The following is a 20,876-nucleotide window of genomic DNA, read 5'->3' as shown; positions in this document are numbered from 1 at the left end:
GCCTGCCCTATTTAGGGCCGGCGTGGCCGGGGCTCGCCCTCTTTTGCTGGCCAGCCCTCACGTTTGCTGTGGTTTGTATACTTTGCTTTAGGTTAGTGTGCTTGGTTTACTTATGCTGCTCTTTCAGGTCTTTTTTACAGGTTTGGTCTCTTGGTCACTGTTTCTCCCTGATCTCCTCGCTCCCCGGCTACCCGTGCGCTGCACGCGATGCACCGTAAGGAACCCCCACCCCATCACAACCATTTCGTCCACTTTAAAGGACTGTAGGCTGCTCACTTCGTCGCCGTTTCGCCACAGAGCCTGATCAGCCCCGTGCTCCGCTTCGTTTTGCCCACCCCCCAACTTTTAAAAGGCCTAACTTTTCGTTTGGAGCCTATATCCTCTCCTTTTGGGTTTCTGGAAGGGAGAGCTACATTCTAGGAAGCCCATTTAAATTTCTACAACACCTGTATAATCAATGTGTTTGTGTGTGTTTTTATGTTAATGAACTAAACAGACTGAAAGATTCTGAGTCATTGGTGGGGGGAAAGAGTGTGTGAGAACAGCGTTTAGCTTCTTTTTTAATTGCTATTTGTTAATATTGCTTTATAGATTAGTAATGATGATGATGATGATAATAAGAGGCATCGAAATGCAATAAATCAAATTAAGTCAAAACCAAAGTTCAGCGCACTACTCACACCCCAATGATTTGCTTTTTGCCGCCAACTTATCTCCTGGCCTTATAACCAGACATGTTTATCACACAACCCTTCCATTGCCACCTCCAGAATTCCTGGAGTTAAACCAAATCAGCCTTAAGAACTCTGGAAATGTTGACCAAATCATCATTCTGCTGCAACTTTAAATTAGGGGGTGTTCCAACCATACTCCTCCCCTCCAGCCGTGGCTATTTACGCCTTTCTGAAAACCGCCACCACGAGCTCACCATCATTTGGGGGATTTGCAATTTATACTATTGTTCGCTGTTCCCCAAGCGCTGATGAGCTAGTACACACACATCGTGCCAGACTACTGTTCATTGTTAGCCGGTCAGGGCTCCCAACTGGGAGCAATTTGTGCATGCTCCCAAATGAAAATACACAGCTGAGGCAATTGGCTCGATTGCACCATAATTAGTGTGACTTTGAAATGAGTCACTGGTTTGTTCTTTTATTTTTTTCCCCTCCACACATTTGACGATGCTTTCACAACCTGTTGTTTGATCTGCAACTGCAAATATAAAAATGTTCTTTTGGGGACTTAAAAAATGATGGCATCCTTTTAAATATTAAAAAATAATAAAACAAACACTCCATAACGTAAATCAAGAATTAAAGGGGGTTTTGTCATTAACAGTGGATGGGCAGAGAAAAAATATGAATAGTATCAAAACAATTATAATAAAATAAAGTAATTCAAGTCTAGACTGAAAATCATGGGGCTGTTTTTACTTATTAGATTATTAAATCATTTGCAACCATTTGCATCTGTTTCAAGGAGCCCCAGACTTCTTTGGGAGTAGAGGCAGGACAGAAATCTAACACACATATAAAACCAGACATTTCAGTGAGGAAGGCAATATTTCTTTCCTGATCCAGCTCATCACATTGCAGGGAAGAAATACGTAATTGTTCTTTTTATTAGTCTGGTATCCTAACCCACCTCCAATGTCCTTGCATGTCCATTTGGCGATGGAATGTACAAATAAAACCTACGTACATAAAAGTCAGTAGACACAGACCAAAATCGGGTAGCTGATTTCTCCAGTATAGGGGAGAGAGTATCTCTATTTCAAGGATGGCCAACTCCTCAGAGAGGGGGCGTGTTCAGGGAAAAGTTGCTGAGATCCTGCAACAATGGAGGGCAGGCCGAGGGGGTGGGGCCTGATTCTATTTTACCACCACTGAGGAAAGGGAATACCTGAAGGAGCATCTCCACCCCCATCGTTCTGCCCAGACACTGAGGTCCAGCTCCAAGGGCCTTCTGGTGGTTCCCTAACTGCGAGAAGCCACGTTACAGGGAACCAGGCAGAGGGCCTTCTTGGTAGTGGTGCCCACCCTGTGGAACACCCTCCCACCAGATGTCAAAGAGAAAAACAAGTACCAGACTTTTAGAAGACATCTGAAGGCAGCCCTGTTTAGGGAAGATTTTAATGTTTAACAGACCACTGTATTTTTATATTTTGTTGGAAGCAGCCCAGAGTGGCTGGGGAAACCCAGCCAGATGGGCAGGGTATAAATAATAAATAGTTGTTGTTGTTGTTGTTGTTGTTGTTGTTAACCAGCGATCGACTGCAATCTATCAAAACCTCCCGGAGATCTACCAACAGATCGTGATAGGCCTGCTAGACATCCCTGCTCTACTTCATCACAATCACAACACACATCCTATTTCCACATGAATATGAACGATGCCCTTGAGCAGATGCAAACTTGCTCCTCTCAACATGATGGAGAACTAGTGTCCAGTCCCGCCCAGATATGCTCATAGCATGGCACTTACCTATGGAACCTTTTGCAGCAATGGCCACTGCTTGCAAAAGGGCCTGGATAATACCCGCTCGGACTCGGGGAAAATCTCTCCTGCGAGAATCCAGGTGTGCCAGAATTTCTTGTATAACATGATGAGAGTACTGTGCCTAGAAATCAAAAAATACTTGTCGGTTTCAATTGTAAATTAAAATCTGCTTCCTGTGATCTTTAATTCCAACTGCTCTTTCTCTCTTTCTCATGCAAACTGCCTGAGGAAACACTTAATTGGTGTTGACAACATTTTTACCTGCTGTACACAAAGATCTCTATTCCCTTGCCCCACTCCTAGATAGATAGATGATAGATAGATAGATAGATAGATAGAGAGAGAGAGAGAGAGAGATGATAGATAGATAGATAGATAGTTTGGGCCCCCACATATTAATTAAATATAAAGGGTGCAGCAAGCAGGTGAAAATGTGCAACCAGCGTCAGATTTAGGGTGGTGCAGGCTGTTCCCCCACAAAAGGTGTTGATCTGAAGAGGTGCAAAATTCAGAAGATCCATAACTGAGGAGATCCACTTGAGGGCACCAAATTTTATCCTCACACAAGGAACCAGATTGCCCAGATTACCAAAGTCTGCCATTGGTGCAACATAATTATATCATGGGCTTCAGCAAAACTGGGTTCAAGAGGAGTTGATACCCAGAGCAAGATCTTGGGGGAGGACCACAGCTCAGCGGTGGAGAATCTGCTTTGCATGCAGAAGGTCTCAGGTTAAATTCTTGGCATCTTCAGGTAGGGCTAAGAAAAAACCCTGCAGAGCCAGTGGAGACAATAATGGTCCAATGGTTTCACTCAGTATAAGAAAGTCCCTGATATTCCTCAAAATGTGATGTTAACCCATCAAAGGGGATGGGATCATGTGGAAAGATACAGTTAATAAAGAATTATGGACTCTAGCCTAATAATAATAATAATAATAATACCATGCCCATTTGTCTGGGTTTCCCCAGCCATACTGGGCACCTCCCAACAGAATATTAAAAACACGATAAGACATCAAACATTAAAAACTTCCCTAAACAGGGCTGCCTTCAGATGCCTTCTAAAATTCAGATACATGGGAAGATGTTCCACAGGGCAGGCACCACTACCGAGAAGGCCCTCTGCCTGGTTCCCTGCAACCTCACTTCTCGCAGTGAGGGAACCGCCAGAAGGCCCTCGGAGCTGGACGTTTAGGGCTTTAAATATTGAAACCAAACCCATTTATTTGTGCCACGAAACTGAATGGTATCCATCGTGCATAGGGTCCCTTGTGACCTTGTTAAATAACTGTATCATCATCCCATCTCCTGGGGGGGTGGGGGACACCTTTTCGTTGCAGTGTTGTGGTGCATGGAGGTGTTGCGGTGCATGAAGGAGCAGAAGCTTCAGCCACATTAGATCTCACTGTGACAGCAGTGGTCCACCACCATAGGTGGTGTGTGTGTGTGTGTGTGTGTGTGTGTGTGTGTGCATGTCCCCAGGGCTTGCCGGTTTTGCCAACCCATAGGTAGGCCTTTGAGTACGAATCCTTCAGGAACAGGTCTATGCACTTGCACCATTCCATCCGAGTTAGGAGATCATCCATTTACAATTTGAAGCTACTGCAGGCTCCATACACTTAGAATCATGGGAGTGTAGAGCTGCAAAGGACCCTGGGGGTAATCTAGTCCAATCCAATGCAGCAATCTGGCCCACAGCCATCCCTGGATAGGCTCAAAGCTCCAGCCTTCTGGTTAACAGTCAGATGCACTGACTCACTGCGACACAGAGAGTTCTCAAGGACTGGTTGTATGTTGAGATTCCTGCATTCCAGGGGGCTGGACTAAACGGCCTCGGCCCAGTATACCTGAAAGAGCGTCTCCACCTCCATCGTTCCGCCCGGACACTGAGGTCCAGCCCCGAGGGCCTTCTGGCGGGTCCCTCACTGCGAGAAGCCAAGTTACAGGGGACTAGGCAGAGGGCCTTCTCGGTAGTGGCGCCCGCCCTGTGGAACACCCTCCCACCAGACGTCAAAGAGAACAACAACTACCAGACTTTTAGAAGACATCTGAAGGCAGCCCTGTTTAGGGAGGCTTTTAATGTTTGATGTATTACAGTATTTTAATATTTCTTGGAAGCCGCCCAGAGTGGCTGGGGAAGCCCAGCCAGATGGGCAGGGTATAAATAAATTATTATTATTATTATTATTATTATTATTATTATTATTATTTAATGTGTGACATTTTAATGTATTTTTAATCTTTGTTGGAAGCCGCCCAGAGTGGCTGGGGAAACCCAGCCAGATGGGCAGGGTATAAATAATAAATTATTATTATTATTATTATTATTATTATTATTATTATTATTATTATTTAATGTGTGACATTTTAATGTATTTTTAATCTTTGTTGGAAGCCGCCCAGAGGTGGCTGAGGAAACCCAGCCAGATGGGCGGTGTACAAATAAAAAATTATGATTATTATTATTATTATAGACGACCCTTTGGGGGGTCTTTTCCAACTCAACAGTTCTATTATTCTATTATTCCAGTTGCTCTTACATTGTACAGCTATGCAAAAATTTTACTTAAAACGACTGGGGATTCACGTTGGAGAAGAAAGTCAAGTGTCTAAAAGAGATTTCAACACAGATGTCAAGTATTTGTTTAAAAGACAATTTGCTGCTTAGGAAGATGAACACAGCTGCCTTTCTTGGGAGCCAAATGTTTCAGATCGGGGGGGGGGGGGAGTAACAACTATCTCTGGAGCACCAATTTAATGTGTAAGTGTCTGACATTTTCTCAGAAGGAGAAGGGATTTGGTAGCATTTTGGGGCCTTCTGTTATTTAAACAATGAGTGATTGTCATCAAAGAACATCTGCCTCCTTGGGTTTTGCTTCAAGTGACAGAGTTAGAGAAATAAACCTTACCTGTATTGAGTACATGATGATTTTGAAAATGGCGACAGCAAATTCGTTGGGATCCCACAGTCTGTGGTGGTCCAAATGTCTAAGAAAATAAAGTATAATATAATGAAATAAATTAAACCAAACTACCCCTAATCCAAACATTGTTTTGCATTGTGCTCAGAGCAAATGGGACCTAAACATTATCAAGTTATTCCTAAATGTGAGCAATTATATGACAGCAGTGAACACATCTTATGACCCAGTCCTACAAACCACTGTGCTGCGTATGTGGTTCGATGCATATGCCAATTTCAGTCTATCCCTTTCTCGTTTTTCTAATCTTCAATTCACTTCTCTACATTTTTGCATCAGCTTGCAATTTTACTTTTTTTTTTAAGCCTCATAAAAAAATTGAGAGCATCGCCATGCACATTTCTCCTAATACACAGGTTTTGTTTGCATTTCTGCCTAACGTACCGTATTTTTTGCTCCATAAGACACACTTTTTTCCTCTTAAAATCTAAGGGGAAATGTCTGTGCGTCTTATGGAACGAATGTGTGGTCCCTGGGGCTGGGGGGGGGGACCCGGGTTCCCCCGCCAGCCCCGACAAGCTCGGGGAGCAGTGGGAAGGCTGCTCCTTTCGCCTCTCCTTTCGCTGAAGCCAGGAGAGTCCTGCTCTCCTGGCTTCAGCGAAAGGAACCCGAAGCCTCCGGAGCGCAGCAGAAACTCCCGCCCTGCTCCGGAGGCTTCGGGTTGCCTTCACTGAATGTGGGAGAGGAAGAGCTGCGTAGCGCCCCTTCAGCGAAGCAGGAGGAGAAATGGAAGGGGCTCTGTTTCTCCTGCCGCTTTGCTGAAGGGGCACTGCGCAGAGAGGGAGAGATTTTTTCCCCCCTTGTTCTCCCCCTCTAAAACAAGTGGCATCCTATGATCAGGTGTGTCCTATAGAGCGAAAAATACGGTACCCATTTTCGAAATCATTACGTTAATATATTGCACTTTTTGGCAAGTCGTTTTCCGTCATTATATATTCTTATAGTTGCATAATTTGGTTGGAGAACGGCATTGCAGAATTTGGAGAAGAGCACGTTTAGAAAGGTAGATGTGGTTGGGTTCACATATTATTTCAAGAAGCACAATTTGAATAGATACACATTGAAATGCAAACTGGTTGGAATTTCTCCCCCATCCCAAACCGGGGCAGCTACTCACATGACTGGGTGTAAGCTTCTGGCTATGATTCAAGAGGACAACTGAACTTCTATATTGGGGGGGGGAGTGGTCCACCCTCAGTGTCCCCCAAGAGAACAGCTGTGGCCCATAGGATTCTGCACATCAGCTTCTTTTTGTGCAGTCCCAAATGTGAGACTGCAGATGCCATTTCATTTTCTTTCTTTTTACACACACACACACACACACACACAAACAGATCTCCTACTCACGCGAAAACCGGCCTGACAGCATGGTTCATGTTGCCGTATGTTGCTCGGCCGAGCAGTTCCCTGAAACAATTCTCAGACAGCGCCGAGGGGTTTTCCTCTTTTTCCCCTCCTGAGGCTGACGAAGAGGGGCAGATCCGACTGAAACAAAACCATATGCCCTCTAAGTTATTTTAAATTCACACGTATGCATGCATGGTTGTGTCCAACCAAGTCATCTTTCCAAGTCATCAACCAAGAATGGACACACAAACACAAACACAAACAACTCAATGTCACATGCCACACACAGCTTCCAACACTGCTGTGCAGGCCGGACCGGCATGGCCTAGCAGAAGGAGTCCCTGCCAACTTTACAATTCTGTGATTCCATGATATACTTGTGATGTTAACATATGAGAGTGCTGGAGGTAAAATAGTTAAACAGGTTACCCAATCAGGACCCAGGGGGGTGGAGTCAGAGGGACTATAAAACCAGCTCTGGGAGGGGCGAAGGGAGGAGTTTGTTGGGTGGTTGGTTGGAGTGGGAGTGAATTGGGATAGAGTCTGTGGGTAGGTTGAGTTAGTGTAGCGAAATAAGCTGAGTCAGGAACAGTTAGGGGCTGGGAAGACAAGTAAATATCTGAGAGGTGGTTTAGTGAGTGAGAGCGGGTAGCAGAAGTTATAGGTCAGGATAGGCACCCCATGATTGTAATTGACCGATACCATCCGTCTATGAAACCACATGCTTGTTAAACTGCAATAAATAAACAGAAGTTTATGTTCCAATTTAACCCTGACTGGACTCAGTATTGTACCAGGTAGTGCCTGGATGGTGGCAGCGAGAAATAAAGTGGTGGCACAGGGATCAATAGACGGTGAAACGTCTGGGGACCCTGTGTGATCGCCACAATGCTTAATTATGCTTAATGCAATTCATCAAACCAGGGCATCCACTGTTGTGAGTGGCTGTTTTTTTAAGAAGACACACAGCGTCACATCGCTGCCAAAAGAAAGAAAGAAAACAACAACCCTGAAGTTTTCTTCTTCCTGAAGTGGAGAAAGTGCTTCCATCCCTCCGCTGTGGGGCTGCAGATACTATTTTCTCCTACACACAACCATCTGCCTCCACCATCTGCTTATTCCTCCCACTCTTCAAGATGCTTCTCTCTGCAATGCCTCCATATGCAAAGAGTCATAATATCCAAAAGGAAAATGAGACGAGAAACTTATTGCTTGCACCGTATGAGGCCAACAGTTCAACAATCCATAAACACTGTTTTCAAGCTCTTTATTATATGTGCATCCAGAGGGTCGATCGTGTGAAATTAGCCTTTTCGGGTGGAGTATTCGCAATGTCCAAACAAAGATTTCAAAGCAGTTGAGTTAAAATTTAACTCACGTATTTCTGTTTTTATTACCAATTTTGAAAGCCTTAGTTGATCCACTGCCTGAATTGTAATCAATCAGCTAATTAAATCTCCACACATTTGCATAGGAATATTTGTGAGGAAAGTGTAGCTTCTCTCAGTTTTTAGAGGATGCATGCATGTGCTATAAAGGGGTTCCCAATTGCAGGAAGGGTTGTAACTGCATTTGTCGGAATGCACTGACCCAGGTCAACACAGGCACAACCCTTCCATAGATACAATTAACCAGCACCTGAAAGGGGCTTTTAAACAGGCTGAATTTATGTTTCATGACCCTGTGGGTAAAAGCAACCAAAGATCCAATTCAACATTAACCAATACTCTGCCACAACTCATTCCCACTGTTAAATCTTCTGTACTAAATATGTTTCCTCCCTTGATTTTCAGTACTGAACTATGACAATCACCCTTTGGGCAGCGGGGTGCAAAAAATCCCCAGGCTCCAACTCTAGCTAGACCCACGATTGTCTTTGGAACTGAAAAGCTGAGACTGAGAACCATTTAACTTTAATCGTTTTATTTTAGAAGTGTATGAGCAGCAGTTCGTTCATGCTTTTAGGGCAGCTTACATTAAACACACTCAACAGAATAAAAATGCAAGCCCAGAAAAATATTGACAACGCTTGCAGAGCTAAAAGCAATTAATATCTTAAGAGTACAGGAGAATAATAAGCAGAAGAAAAACAGCTTTACATGGCACGGTAAAGATAAAAATGTGGGTCCCATTGACATGCCTGGAACCATCACCAAAGAAGTCATTTCACAGTTTGCCACCTGCTATATCTTAGATCAGGGTTTCCCAAACTTGAGTCTCCAGCTGTTTTTCGACTACAGTTCCCATCATCTCTGACCAGTGCCAGATTTACGTATAAGCCAAAAAAGCTGTAGCTTAGAGCCCCACTCGCTTGGGGCCCCCCAAAAAAATTAAAGGGAAAAACACCTGGATGTACATTTCCAATATATATGATAAAAATAAAATAAAACCTACATACAGCAATGGTGTTTTGTGTTGTGGAGGCTCCTATGATGTAAGTAATGGGCCCTGCTTGCTAGCCTGCTCCCTAAAATATCATTGGTTTGCTCATTTCTATATATAGGGTGCCTACATTCTGCATGGACTGGTTGCATGGCAAAATGCGCAAATGGCTTTAGATACCTATTTGGTCCATAAATTACCATATAGCATATATTCAACACAAAAAACAGCGAACCATTTGTTGTTGACGAATGGATATATAAAGGGCCCCATTACCTTCAGTAGCTTAGGGCCTCATCAAACCTAAATCCGGCCATGCCACCATGATATTTGGTGGTATATACATTTTTATTTTTCAAATAAATTAAATAGGATTTAACGAGCATGCATGTACACACCTGTCGACATCTTCAATCTTGTGCATATTGAACAGCAGGGAGGGCACTATCTTGTCCATGTTCTGAGGCTCCCATATGGTTGCCTGCAGCTCGTCATTAACAGTCTTGCGAACCACACCCTGGATGCCCCTGATTCCGGCAATTCGGATCCTAGAGGAAGACAGAAGAAGAAGAAGAAGAAGAAGAAGAAGAAGAAGAAGAAGAAGAAGAAGAAGAAGAAGAAGAGTAGTAGTAGTAGTAGTTTGGATTTGATATCCCGCCTTTCACTCCCTTTAAGGAGTCTCAAAGCAGCTAACATTCTCCTTTCCCTTTCTCCCCCACAACAAACACTCTGTGAGGTGAGTGGGGCTGAGAGACTTCAAAGAAGTGTGACTGGCCCAAGGTCACCCAGCAGCTGCATGTGGAGGAGCGGAGATGCGAACCCGGTTCCCCAGATTACAAGACTACCGCTCTTAACCACTACACCAAGCTAACAACAATATGATCCGCTCATTCAATCACTTTTGCATTGAATTTATTACTAGGGTTGCCATACTTCCAAAAAGCAAAAATTCCTGGCACCAAAAAAATTATTCAGCCCTTCTTCTTTTTTTGAGGAAGACCCCAAAATTGTGGAGCTAATTTGGGGAAACCCCAAAATAGTGATTTTAAGCTCTTTGAGCTGTTTCCACTCCCTGTCAAAATTCACCCACGACAACTGGAAACCAGGACATGTCAGGAATTTTCCTGACATATGGCATGCCTATTTATGACCCTTCCTTCCCTTCCTTCCAAAGGAGCCCAAGGGCAGCAAACAAGTAATAAAACAACAGAAACACCTTTTCTAAAATTCCAATACAGAAAGATAACTTAGAAGGTTTCTTGGAAGAGGAAGGTCCTCAGTAAGCACAAAAAGTCAGCAGAGAATGCCTGTCTTGCACTCAGGTGCTGGGAAGTCAAAATAGTAGGTGCCACCACATTGAAGGCCTGGTTCCTACAATTTGCAGAATGGACCTCCTGATAATATGTATACACCAGCCTGCCTCAAACTCAGCCCTCCAGATGTTTTTGGACCACAACTCCCATCATCCGTAGCTAACAGGACCAGTGGTCAGGGATGATGGGGATTGTAATCCAAAACATCTGGAGGGCCAAAGGTTGGCTATGCCTGGACTAGATGGCCCTTGGGGTTCCTTCCAACTTGATAATTCTGTGATTCGATGTAATCCTCTGCACAAATGCATACAGCTTGCAGCACAATGTGGCCAAGAGAGTACAGTAACACATTGTGAGCATTTATTGCATAACATGTTAGCTGATGCCAAGATGATGCTGTTTTAGGAACCAGCTGAAGACATGTCTTTTAGTACAGGCTGTTTAAGACTGCATTCCTTGACAGTTATACTGCGAACTAGCTAATTACACTCTTATTGGAATTGGTTTTTTTAAATATTTGTATTCTATCCCCTGCTACCTGCCCTGGAGTGGGGACAATATTGAGATGACGGGCAGGATATGAGGCCAAAAATAAAATATATGAACAAACAAACAAGGCTTCACTGCCAGTGCACTGATAAAGCTGTACCACTGATGGGATCATACAAACAGTTCTATGAAACCTATTATAGTGTGCAACTTCAGCAGTGACTAGGGCTGCAGGTATACCCCAGTTAAACCAGCATTTCTCTCTCTTTTTTTTAAAATAATTTTTATTAACTGGCCAATCACATCAAATTAAATCACATCATATAAATTCCGAATTACAAAGCCAAATTTTTAAATTTTGTTGGGGGAACCCATACTTCAAGATCCAAAGGGGAATTCAGATCATCTTCTTATTACTGCGTTAATGTCCAAATCAGTCCCAATCAGTCCAAACAAAGTTCATAATTCTATCCAGTCTTATCTTGGTGTTGCCACATCATATCTTGTTCGTATAATTTCTCTTTTTCCTTTACGATCTCTTCTGTTAGTCTCCTTAAGCCGATAGCAAGTGTAATAATCCTGTGTGGATTTCCCGTTCCTTCACTAAGTCCAGATGGTTTCCATATATCTCCTTCGTAGATAACATCACTTTATCCATCGTAAATTTTGGCATTTGTCGCTCTTAAGTCCCACCGAGGAGTTGATTCACGATATGTAAACAACTCTATTTCTCTCTTTCTCCTCCCAGACCCAAGAGCTCCCACAATGCCTCACAAAATGGCGAACGGCATTTTTTCCTGACTGCGTCACTCCAAAACTCTTAGCTTTCCAGCTTCATCTTGAAACATTGCTTTGGATCGAAAGTTTATCTCCACACAGCCTTAAATCCACAGCTTAAGTCCTTAATTTCTGACTCATTAGGGGAGGGGGATTCTTGTTAAATCACATAAAAAGGTAGAGGCAGGTTTTTCCCCCCCTCCCCCCTCAGTCATTACCGTATCTTGACGTTCTTCTCGTATTTTATTGTTGTCTTGTTATCAGAGATCTCTTCTGTCAGCAGTATTTACTCCCCTTTTTCCTTGATGTATGTGCAATTAATCATGTCCAAATTATTTCTTTTAAAGATCATTGCAACCAGCGGCGCAAATCGGGGACGGCGTCGAGGAGTGCCGAAAATCCCACAGGAGGGCTTTGTGCCTAGTGCCCCCACCCCCACAAATTCGGGCATTTCTCAACCTGTGGGTCCCCAGTTGTTGTTGAACTACAACTCCCATCACTCTGAGCTAGCAAGGCCAGAGCTCAGGGATGATGGGAGTTGTAGTCCAACAACACCTGGGGACCCACAGGTTGAGAACCGCTGAGTTAAACAATACACATCCAGATTGCTTTCTTGCCTTGGTTTAGATTCACATTATCAATTCACAGGGAAGGCAAAGATGACCTGGAGGAGCAAGAAGTCCGTGGCAAATTACACAGAATTGATTTTAGGAATTCCATTTGTTAAATTGGATTCCAGAAAAGAAACCACAAAAGGATAACACAGGCACCCCCAACCTTTGGCCCTCCAGATGTTTTGGACTACAATTCCCATCATCCCTAGTCACTGGCCCTGTTAGCTAGGGATCATGGGAGTTGTAGGCCAAAACATCTGGAGAGCTGTAGGTTGGGGATGCCTGGGATGAAGGAACAGGGTGCTAGATATCTGCTCATATCTCCAAGGAAGGCTTGGGTATCAGAAGTAGCACTAAAAGGTAAAGGGACCCCTGACCATTAGGTCTAGTCGTGGCCGACTCTGGGGCTGTGACGCTCATCTCGCTTTATTGGCCGAGGGAGCTGGCGTACAACTTCCGGGTCATGTGGCCAACATGACTAAGCCGCTTCTGGTGAACCAGAGCAGCGCACGGAAACACCGTTTACCTTCCCTCCACAGTGGTATCTATTTATCTACAGTGGTGCCTCGCAAGACAAAATTAATCCGTTCCGCGAGTCTCTTCGTCTAGCAGTTTTTTCGTCTTGCGAAGCAAGCCCATTGACGGCTTAGCAGATTAGCGCTATTAGCGGCTTTTAGCGGCTTATCGGCTTAGCGGATCAGCTGATAAGCGGCTTAGCGGCTTAGAAAAAGGGGGGAGGGAAAAAACCCCGCAGGAACTCGCAAGACATTTTCGTCTTGCGAAGCAAGCCCATAGGGAAATTCGTTTTGCGAAGCGCCTCCAAAACGGAAAACCCTTTCGTCTAGCGGGTTTTCCATCTTGCGAGGCGTTCGTCTTGCGGGGCACCACTGTACTTGCACTTTGACGTGCTTTTGAACTGCTAGGTTGGCAGAAGCAGGGACCAAGCAACGGGAGCTCACCCTGTTGCGGGGATTCGAACTGCCGACCTTCTTATTGGCAAGTCCTAGGCTCTGTGGTTTAACCCACAGCGCCACCCGCGTCCCTCAAAAGTAAAGTAAGGTGCTTACTAAAGTAAGCTGCTATTAGGGACAGGGATGGAGAACCCTCTGGGTGCTGATGGACTCCAACTTCTATCCACGCCAGGCAGCGTGGCCCAATGGTCACAACAGGGAGTCCCAACAACCTCTGCAGGGGCAACAGTCCCATGCCCAATGCTGAGAAACTTTGCAAAATACCATCTGATCTAGAAGGGTCATGTGTGCAAAAAAATCATATTTTCCCCTGAAGAAATATGAGAACTTGTTCGTAAGTGACAAGCCCGTTCTTTGGAGATTCAGAGTCAAGAGATTCCAGAAAGGGAGATAATCTACCACATACTGACAGGTGAGAAAGTTCAGTGTAATTGGACCTCGCATGTGGGGTGGGGTGGAATTATCAGCCAGTGAAGACCTTTAATGTCAGTTTAAATTGTAATTTCAAAGGCAAGGGAACATACGGTGCTTGCTGGGCTCAGTTGCCTACTTGAAATTCTCCAAGAGCAACTTTCTTGTCAGTTGCAATCCCGCTCAGTGAAGAAAAAGAGGATTTATAATGACTTTGTTCAAGCCTTATTTTATACATGCTGCGTGATCCAAACGAGAGCTATCATTCTGAGTTAGCAACGAATGCTACACATTGACAATTTTATGGCCGACTGCAAATAATTATAAGGATTTGCTCTTCCGCAGCTTCATTCAAGTCCACGAGCACACTCCCCACACTTTTTAAAAGTGTTTTATTAGTGGCTTTTCAGTCTACTGGATTCATTACATTAGGATTCGTTTTTACTTTATCTGCAACCTGAATATAAACTTCTGCAAGTTTCCTCAGACTAGTACAGTAGGAAAACAGGAAGTGACCTTATACCAGGTCCTGTTCTTTATTTCTTTTTAAAACTGGTTTTTATTAAAGTTTTTTTCCATACTACAAAACAAACGAATAAACAAGGGAAAGTACATACAACGTCTCCCCTTTCAATTCATAAGTCTTTTTTTCACAGTTTGTTTACACTCAGTATGAGACAATGTTGTCATAGCCATTGGGGGAAGTTCTATGGGAGTATAAGGTTTGCTGAGGAAACAAAAAGAAATCAAAGTCCGTGTCAGGCAGAAAGCATTCAGGACCATGGACAACTCCACTTGGCCCTGCTGAGGAAGCTATCTGAGATGTTTCCTCAGCAATGAGTTTGAGCCCAATGAAGCCTTATATAGGCTAAGAAGAGTGTTAGACTCTGCCTCTCTGGAAGATCTGCCAGGATAGTTATTGAGACCTCACCTCTCCTTTTTTTGGTAGCATTTGCCTTATGTGGTATGAGCATTATGTGGTACAAACATATTCCACTACCTCTCTGGAGCCTTCATTGGCTCCTGATACATTTCTGGGCCCAATCCAAATTACAGTGGTACCTTGGTTTAAGAACAGCTTAGTTAATGAACAATTTGGATTAAGAACGCTGCAAACCCAAAGTAGGAGTTTTGGTTTGTGAACTTTGCCTTGGAAGCAGAACATGTTCCGCTTCCTGTCGAGTGTATTCCATTTGTAAATTGGGTACCCCACTGCTTTGGGAAAGCACGCCTTGGTTTAAGAATGCTTTGGTTTAAGAATGGACTTCTGGAATGGATTAACTTCGCAAACCAAGGCACCACTGTATTGGTTTTGAACTAAAAAAGTCCTGTACAGATTGGGGCCCCAACAGCTAAAGGACTCTCTCTTACCATAAATACATACCTGACCCCTACAATCACTTACGGAGGCCCTGCTCTATGTGCCTCCTCAGGATAAAATTTGCAACAAGGAAAATGGCCGCCAGCATCCAGCTGTGGAATGCTAGCCTCAAAAAGGTGCCCACATTAGTATGAGGCCTTTATTCTCCCAGGCTTTAAAATGCTGTTTTAACACCGTTTTAATGTAATTTACGCATTCTACTGGTATTAATGATTTGAGTCTCTGCTGGCATGTTCTGACTGATGGAGGGTTTTGATTCTCTGCGTTGTGGTTTTGATGGGTGCTGGCGGTTATTAGGGGCAGATGGTTAAGATTAAGAGATGAGGTTAAAGGTAAAGGTAAAGGTACCCCTGACCATTAGGTCTAGTCGTGGCCGACTCTGGGGTTGCGGCGCTCATCTCGCTTTATTGACCAAGGAAGCCGGCGTACAGCTTCCGAGTCATGTGGCCAGCATGACTAAGCCGCTTCTGGCGAACCAGAGCAGCGCATGGAAACGCCGTTTAGCTTCCCGCCGGAGTGGTACCTATTTATCTTCTTGCACTTTGAGGTGCTTTCGAACTGCTAGGTTGGCAGGAGCTGGGACCGAGCAACGGGAGCTCACCCCGTCGTGGGGATTCGAACTGCCGACCTTCTGATCAGCAAAAAGAGCACAATTTATTTAGAAAGTTTAAAAAGGTCCCCCAGGAAGGTGAGAAGAAAACTGCTGGATGAGATTAGCCCAACAGTGAGGGAGATACCACCGAAAAGGTTCTCTAGTCAGGGACATTTGAAGTATGGCCTCTGAAGAGAATCGTAAGGTTTGGGTATGCATATGAAGGGAAAGCGATTGTTTAGGTCATGTTGCTTCCAAGCCATTTTTCAGCGTGACAGAATTTGAGGTAAGGGTAGCAAGGTATAAATTTAGTAAGAAACAAGCATTGGCATTTAGGCCTTGTTGTTGTTGTTGTTGTTTAGTCGTTTAGTCGTGTCCGACTCTTCGTGACCCCATGGACCAGAGCACGCCAGGCCCTCCTGTCTTCCACTGCCTCCCGCAGTTTGGTCAGACTCATGTTTGTAGCTTCGAAGACACTATCCAACCATCTCGTCCTCTGTCGTCCCCTTCTCCTTGTGCCCTCCATCTTTCCCAACATCAGGGTCTTTTCCAGGGAGTCTTCTCTTCTCATGAGGTGGCCAAAGTATTGGAGCCTCAGCTTCAGGATCTGTCCTTCCAGTGAGCACTCAGGGCTGATTTCCTTAAGAATGGATCGGTTTGTTCTTCTTGCAGTCCATGGGACTCTCAAGAGTCTCCTCCAGCACCATAATTCAAAGGAATCAATTCTTCGGCGATCTGCCTTCTTTATGGTCCAGCTCTCGCTTCCATACATCACTACTGGGAAAACCATAGCTTTTACTATACGGACCTTTTACTATACGAAGATCATGGCCACTGGTCCCATCACCTCCTGGCAAATAGAAGGAGAAGAAATGGAGGCAGTGAGAGATTTTACTTTCTTGTGCTCCATGATCACTGCAGATGGTGACAGCAGCCACGAAATTAAGAGACGCCTGCTTCTTGGGAGGAAAGCAATGACAAACCTAGACAGCATCTTAAAAAGTAGAGACATCACCTTGCCAACAAAGGTCCGTATAGTAAAAGCTATGGTTTTCCCAGTAGTGATGTATGGAAGCGAGAGCTGGACCATAAAGAAGGCAGATCGCCGAAGAATTGATTCCTTTGAATTTAGGCCTGCCTCAGTGCAATTCATGTGAGCTACTGAACTTAGGTACTGTAAACAAGGCCTCAGAAAGATCCTTCTTACCTTTCTTTTGTGCAAAAAAAAAAAAAAAAACCACCCATATTTTCACTAGAGGGAGCTAAAGACCAGAGGAACAACTTCATTGTACAGGCACACAAACCATATTTCAGTTTTCTCTTCTAACATTTGTGCACAGCTACTTAATTTTGCCTTTTTTTTTTTGCAAGATCCATTTCACAGATATACATTTAAAATATAAAATAAATAGGATGGTAAATCATCCATTCAAATAAATCCAAAATAGTCCTTCTAGCTGAGCACATTTCCCACTGCAGCAAAAGCAGCAAAGAATATTGTGGCATTTTAAAGACTAGAGTCCCATTCATTTGTTAACACCGTAGCCTCATAGATAGACTAAAATTAATGAACAGGAAGAATTTCTTTAATATCGATGGTTCTACTCTGTGTAGGACTTAGCTGGCTGCAAGCCTTGATCTCTAAAGGCGCCATAAGACTCTCTGTTGTTTGAGGTTTCATATGATACATTATCTTAAAATTGAGATGCAAAAATTATTTGCGCGCAAGTCATTAGAAGGACGTGAGCAAACTGCAGGGTGAAACATACATAATCCATCTTACTTTATTCATTTGCGAATTTCCTCAGCGGTAAGTCCGTACACTGCTGTTTGAGGTATTTTATAACTGCATGTACCCTTAACAACGTCTGCTTTCCAAAGCTACATTCAGAATTCTAGCTCCGGAGATTAAAAACGCCGACACATGACCCACAGCAGTTTATTTTAGGAAAAGAGATTGCCGTAAGATGAATGTTTATGAATAGAAACAGTGTTTTGGATGGAAGGCTGACACTGGAGACTATTTGAATCAGAAACGAATTGAGTGAGGACGCCTAGGCCCCTGCAGCTGACAGAAGGGTGGGGAGCACCTGAAAATCTGTCAGAACTTTCTGGAATAATCTGTGCTGCAGCTCCAGCCATCTCGAACGCGAGATCGGAAACAGGACCGAGGCAGAATGCAATATGCTTACATAGATTGCTTCCTTCAAGAAACAAACTATTTGTGATAAAAACATATCCTCCAACATTTCTCCCATGAAAATGGGTACATCCTATTCAATAATAATAATAATAATAATAATAATAATAATAATAATATGCTGCCCATCTGATTGGGTTGCCCCGGCCACTCTGGGCAACTTCCATCATATAAAAACATAACAAAACATTAAAGATTAAAAACAGGGGTCAGCAAACTTTTTCAGCAGGGGGCCGGTCCACTGTCCCTCAGACCTTGTGGGGGGCCAGACTATATTTTGAAAGAAAAAAAATGAACAAATTCCTATGCTCCACAAATAACCCAGAGGTGCATTTTAAATAAAAAGGCACATTCTCCTCATGTAAAAACACGCTGATTCCTGGACCGTCCGCGGACCAGATTTAGAAGGCGATTGGGCCGGATCCAGCCCCCGGGCCTTAGTTTCCCTACCCATGATTAAAAAGCTTCTCTATACAGGACTGCCTTCACATGTCTTCTAAAGGTTGTATAGTTACTTATCTCCTTGGCTCGGGGCTCACATAACTCTATACCCTCCAACATTTCTCTGATGAAAACAGGGACGTCCCAAGGAAAAGTGGGATATTCTGGGATCAAATCAGAAACCGGGACAGCTTCTGTAAATACAGGACTGTCCCTGGAAAATAGGGACACTGGCAAGGGTCTGTAAAAAGGTGTCTCAGCTTGGTGATAAAGACCCATTTAAGGCGGGTGCAATGGTAGCAAAACATAGGTTTGAGATTTCCCCCTCCTCCTATGTAATCTTGACAGCCTGGAATATGCACACTGCAGAATTAAATGGTGAGAATGCTGAGGTGGCTACGGAAGAGTGGATAGTATCATTTCAGACTATGGGGCAACCATTTTGAACACGGACAGAGAGCCACAACTTCACAATATATATATATATATATATATTCTGGTGCCACAAAAAAGTAATAATCATGACATACATTGCACTAGAGAGGCAAAAGTGGGGGGAACCAGGCTATCAGGCGGCCATTTTGGACAGCATCTGCTCTGTCAGGGCAATGCTAACTTTGACTGCAACATGAAAAACATTTAGGGATGAACTGAGGTCATGTGAATCAGACTGACAACAAGGGACATTGCGGGGCAGGCTGGTGACTCATTTCCTGTGGGGAAGGAGCAGAAAAACCTGGGCTCCCCCCTTCTCCTCTGACAAGCCCTCAGTTGATCTCGAGTAGAGGCTTCAAATGAAAGCAGTTCACGGAAATTTTCAAGGCAATTTAGCTTCTGACTCCTCTCCTCTAAGGAGAAGCGAGTACAACAGTCAGCCAGCTGTTTTGACAAGGATACAATCTCAGTTAAGAAACATACTCCTGGCAAGTCTAGAGCTTCAATGAAAAATATCTGAGAATTTAAGGGACCGCCTTAAATTCCCTGCCCAGAAACTCTGCTCCTCAGATGGGGCATTGACAAGAGTCATTGTGTACACCAGAGGACGGCTGAATATTACCAGAAAATTGGCCTTTTTATGTTGCAGTTCTTGCCCTCTTGAATTAGTTACCAGCTGAAATTAGGCAGGAATTTAGCATCCTAATATTTAGGCAGCTTCTTTGAGAAGGTTTTTTTCCCTGGTATGTAGCCCAATCATCTTATGGAGTATTAATTGTACCATCGCAGCAACGAATTTATTGCTTTTCGTTTACTGAGTCAGTAATCGGTTGTATCTCATTGCACACCATTTTATTAGCTTTGGGCTGCAAAGCTGTTTACAATCCTGCAAATAGATGCTCATTTTAGACCTCCCTGTGAGTGGGAAGAAGTGAACAAGCCAGGATGCCAGAACTGGCCCAAGGAAGAGGACTTGAAGCAAATATGCAGAGTGCCAGATTTACGTATAAGGTAAACAAGCTATAGGAGGAGGAGGAGGAGTTTGGATTCAATATCCTGCTTTATCACTATCCTAAGGAGTCTCAAAGCGGCTAACATCCTCCTTTCCCTTCCTCCCCCACAACAAACACTCTGTGAGGTGTGTGGGGCTGAGAGACTTCAAAGAAGTGTGACTGGCCCAAGGTCACCCAGCAGCTGCATGTGGAGGAGCGGAGACGCGAACTTGGTTCACCAGATTACGAGTCTATCGCTCTTAACCACTACACCACACTGGCCCAATATAGCTTAGGAGCCACTCTCTTGGGGGCCCGCCAAAAAAATGTAAAGGAAAAAAAAACCTGGATGTACATTTCCAAAAGATAAGATAAAAAACTAATAAAACAAAACCTACATACAGCAACAGTGTTTTGTGTTGTGTAGGTTCCTGTGATGTAAGTAATGGGCCCCGCCTGCTAGCCTGCTCCCTAAAATATCACTGGTTTGCTCATTTCTATATATATGGTGCCTACATTCTGCATGGACTGGTTGCATGGCAACATGGGCAAATGGCTTGAGATACCTATTATGTCCATAAATCACCATATAGCATATATTCAACACACACAAAAACAGCGACAATTTGTTGTTGACAAAGGGCAGCTGGATATATAAAGGGCCCCATTCCCTTCAGTAGCTTAGGGCCTCATCCAACCTAAATCTGGCCCTGTATGCATATCTGGTTACTTACTCATTTTGTACTTCCGGATCCTCGTGGTAAGAATGACACATGGCACTGAACTGGGAAACAAAGAAGTCATAGCGCCTGTGGTATGAAGGAGTATCTTCCTCAATGTTTGCAAATTTAACAAACTAGGGAAATCAGAAGGAAGAGAATACAAGATTGGATTATGGTCAGAGGTAATACTTGAAAGAGATAACAGTCTATTGCCTACTTTCCTGGCTTAAAGAGTACGTCCCTTGTGGTGTTACACTGAAAGACCAAGATCAACTTGGATGTGCACTTAATCAGAGGCAGCTAACAAACTTGTTTTTCTTAACTTT

General features: G+C 43.8%; 1 protein-coding gene across 4 annotated transcripts in view; it reads right to left on the bottom strand.

Annotated features, from left to right (window-relative positions):
• EFR3A (EFR3 homolog A) overlaps positions 1-20,876 on the bottom strand; it is an 87,847-nt gene that overhangs the window by 38,608 nt on the left and 28,363 nt on the right. For all 4 annotated transcript variants that reach the window (XM_079984243.1, XM_079984244.1, XM_079984242.1 and 1 more), the window contains exons 6-10: positions 20,563-20,684; positions 9,611-9,760; positions 6,831-6,968; positions 5,412-5,490; positions 2,485-2,620 (exon numbers count right to left, since the gene is read on the bottom strand). In XM_079984243.1, coding sequence (XP_079840369.1) covers positions 2,485-2,620; positions 5,412-5,490; positions 6,831-6,968; positions 9,611-9,760; positions 20,563-20,684 — 625 coding nt within the window. The remainder of the gene's footprint in view (positions 1-2,484; positions 2,621-5,411; positions 5,491-6,830; positions 6,969-9,610; positions 9,761-20,562; positions 20,685-20,876) is intronic.

Source organism: Podarcis cretensis, assembly GCF_951804945.1.
Source record: "Podarcis cretensis genome assembly, chromosome: 7".
Lineage (NCBI taxonomy): Eukaryota > Metazoa > Chordata > Lepidosauria > Squamata > Lacertidae > Podarcis > Podarcis cretensis.
This window is presented reverse-complemented; position numbering and strand designations above follow the sequence as displayed.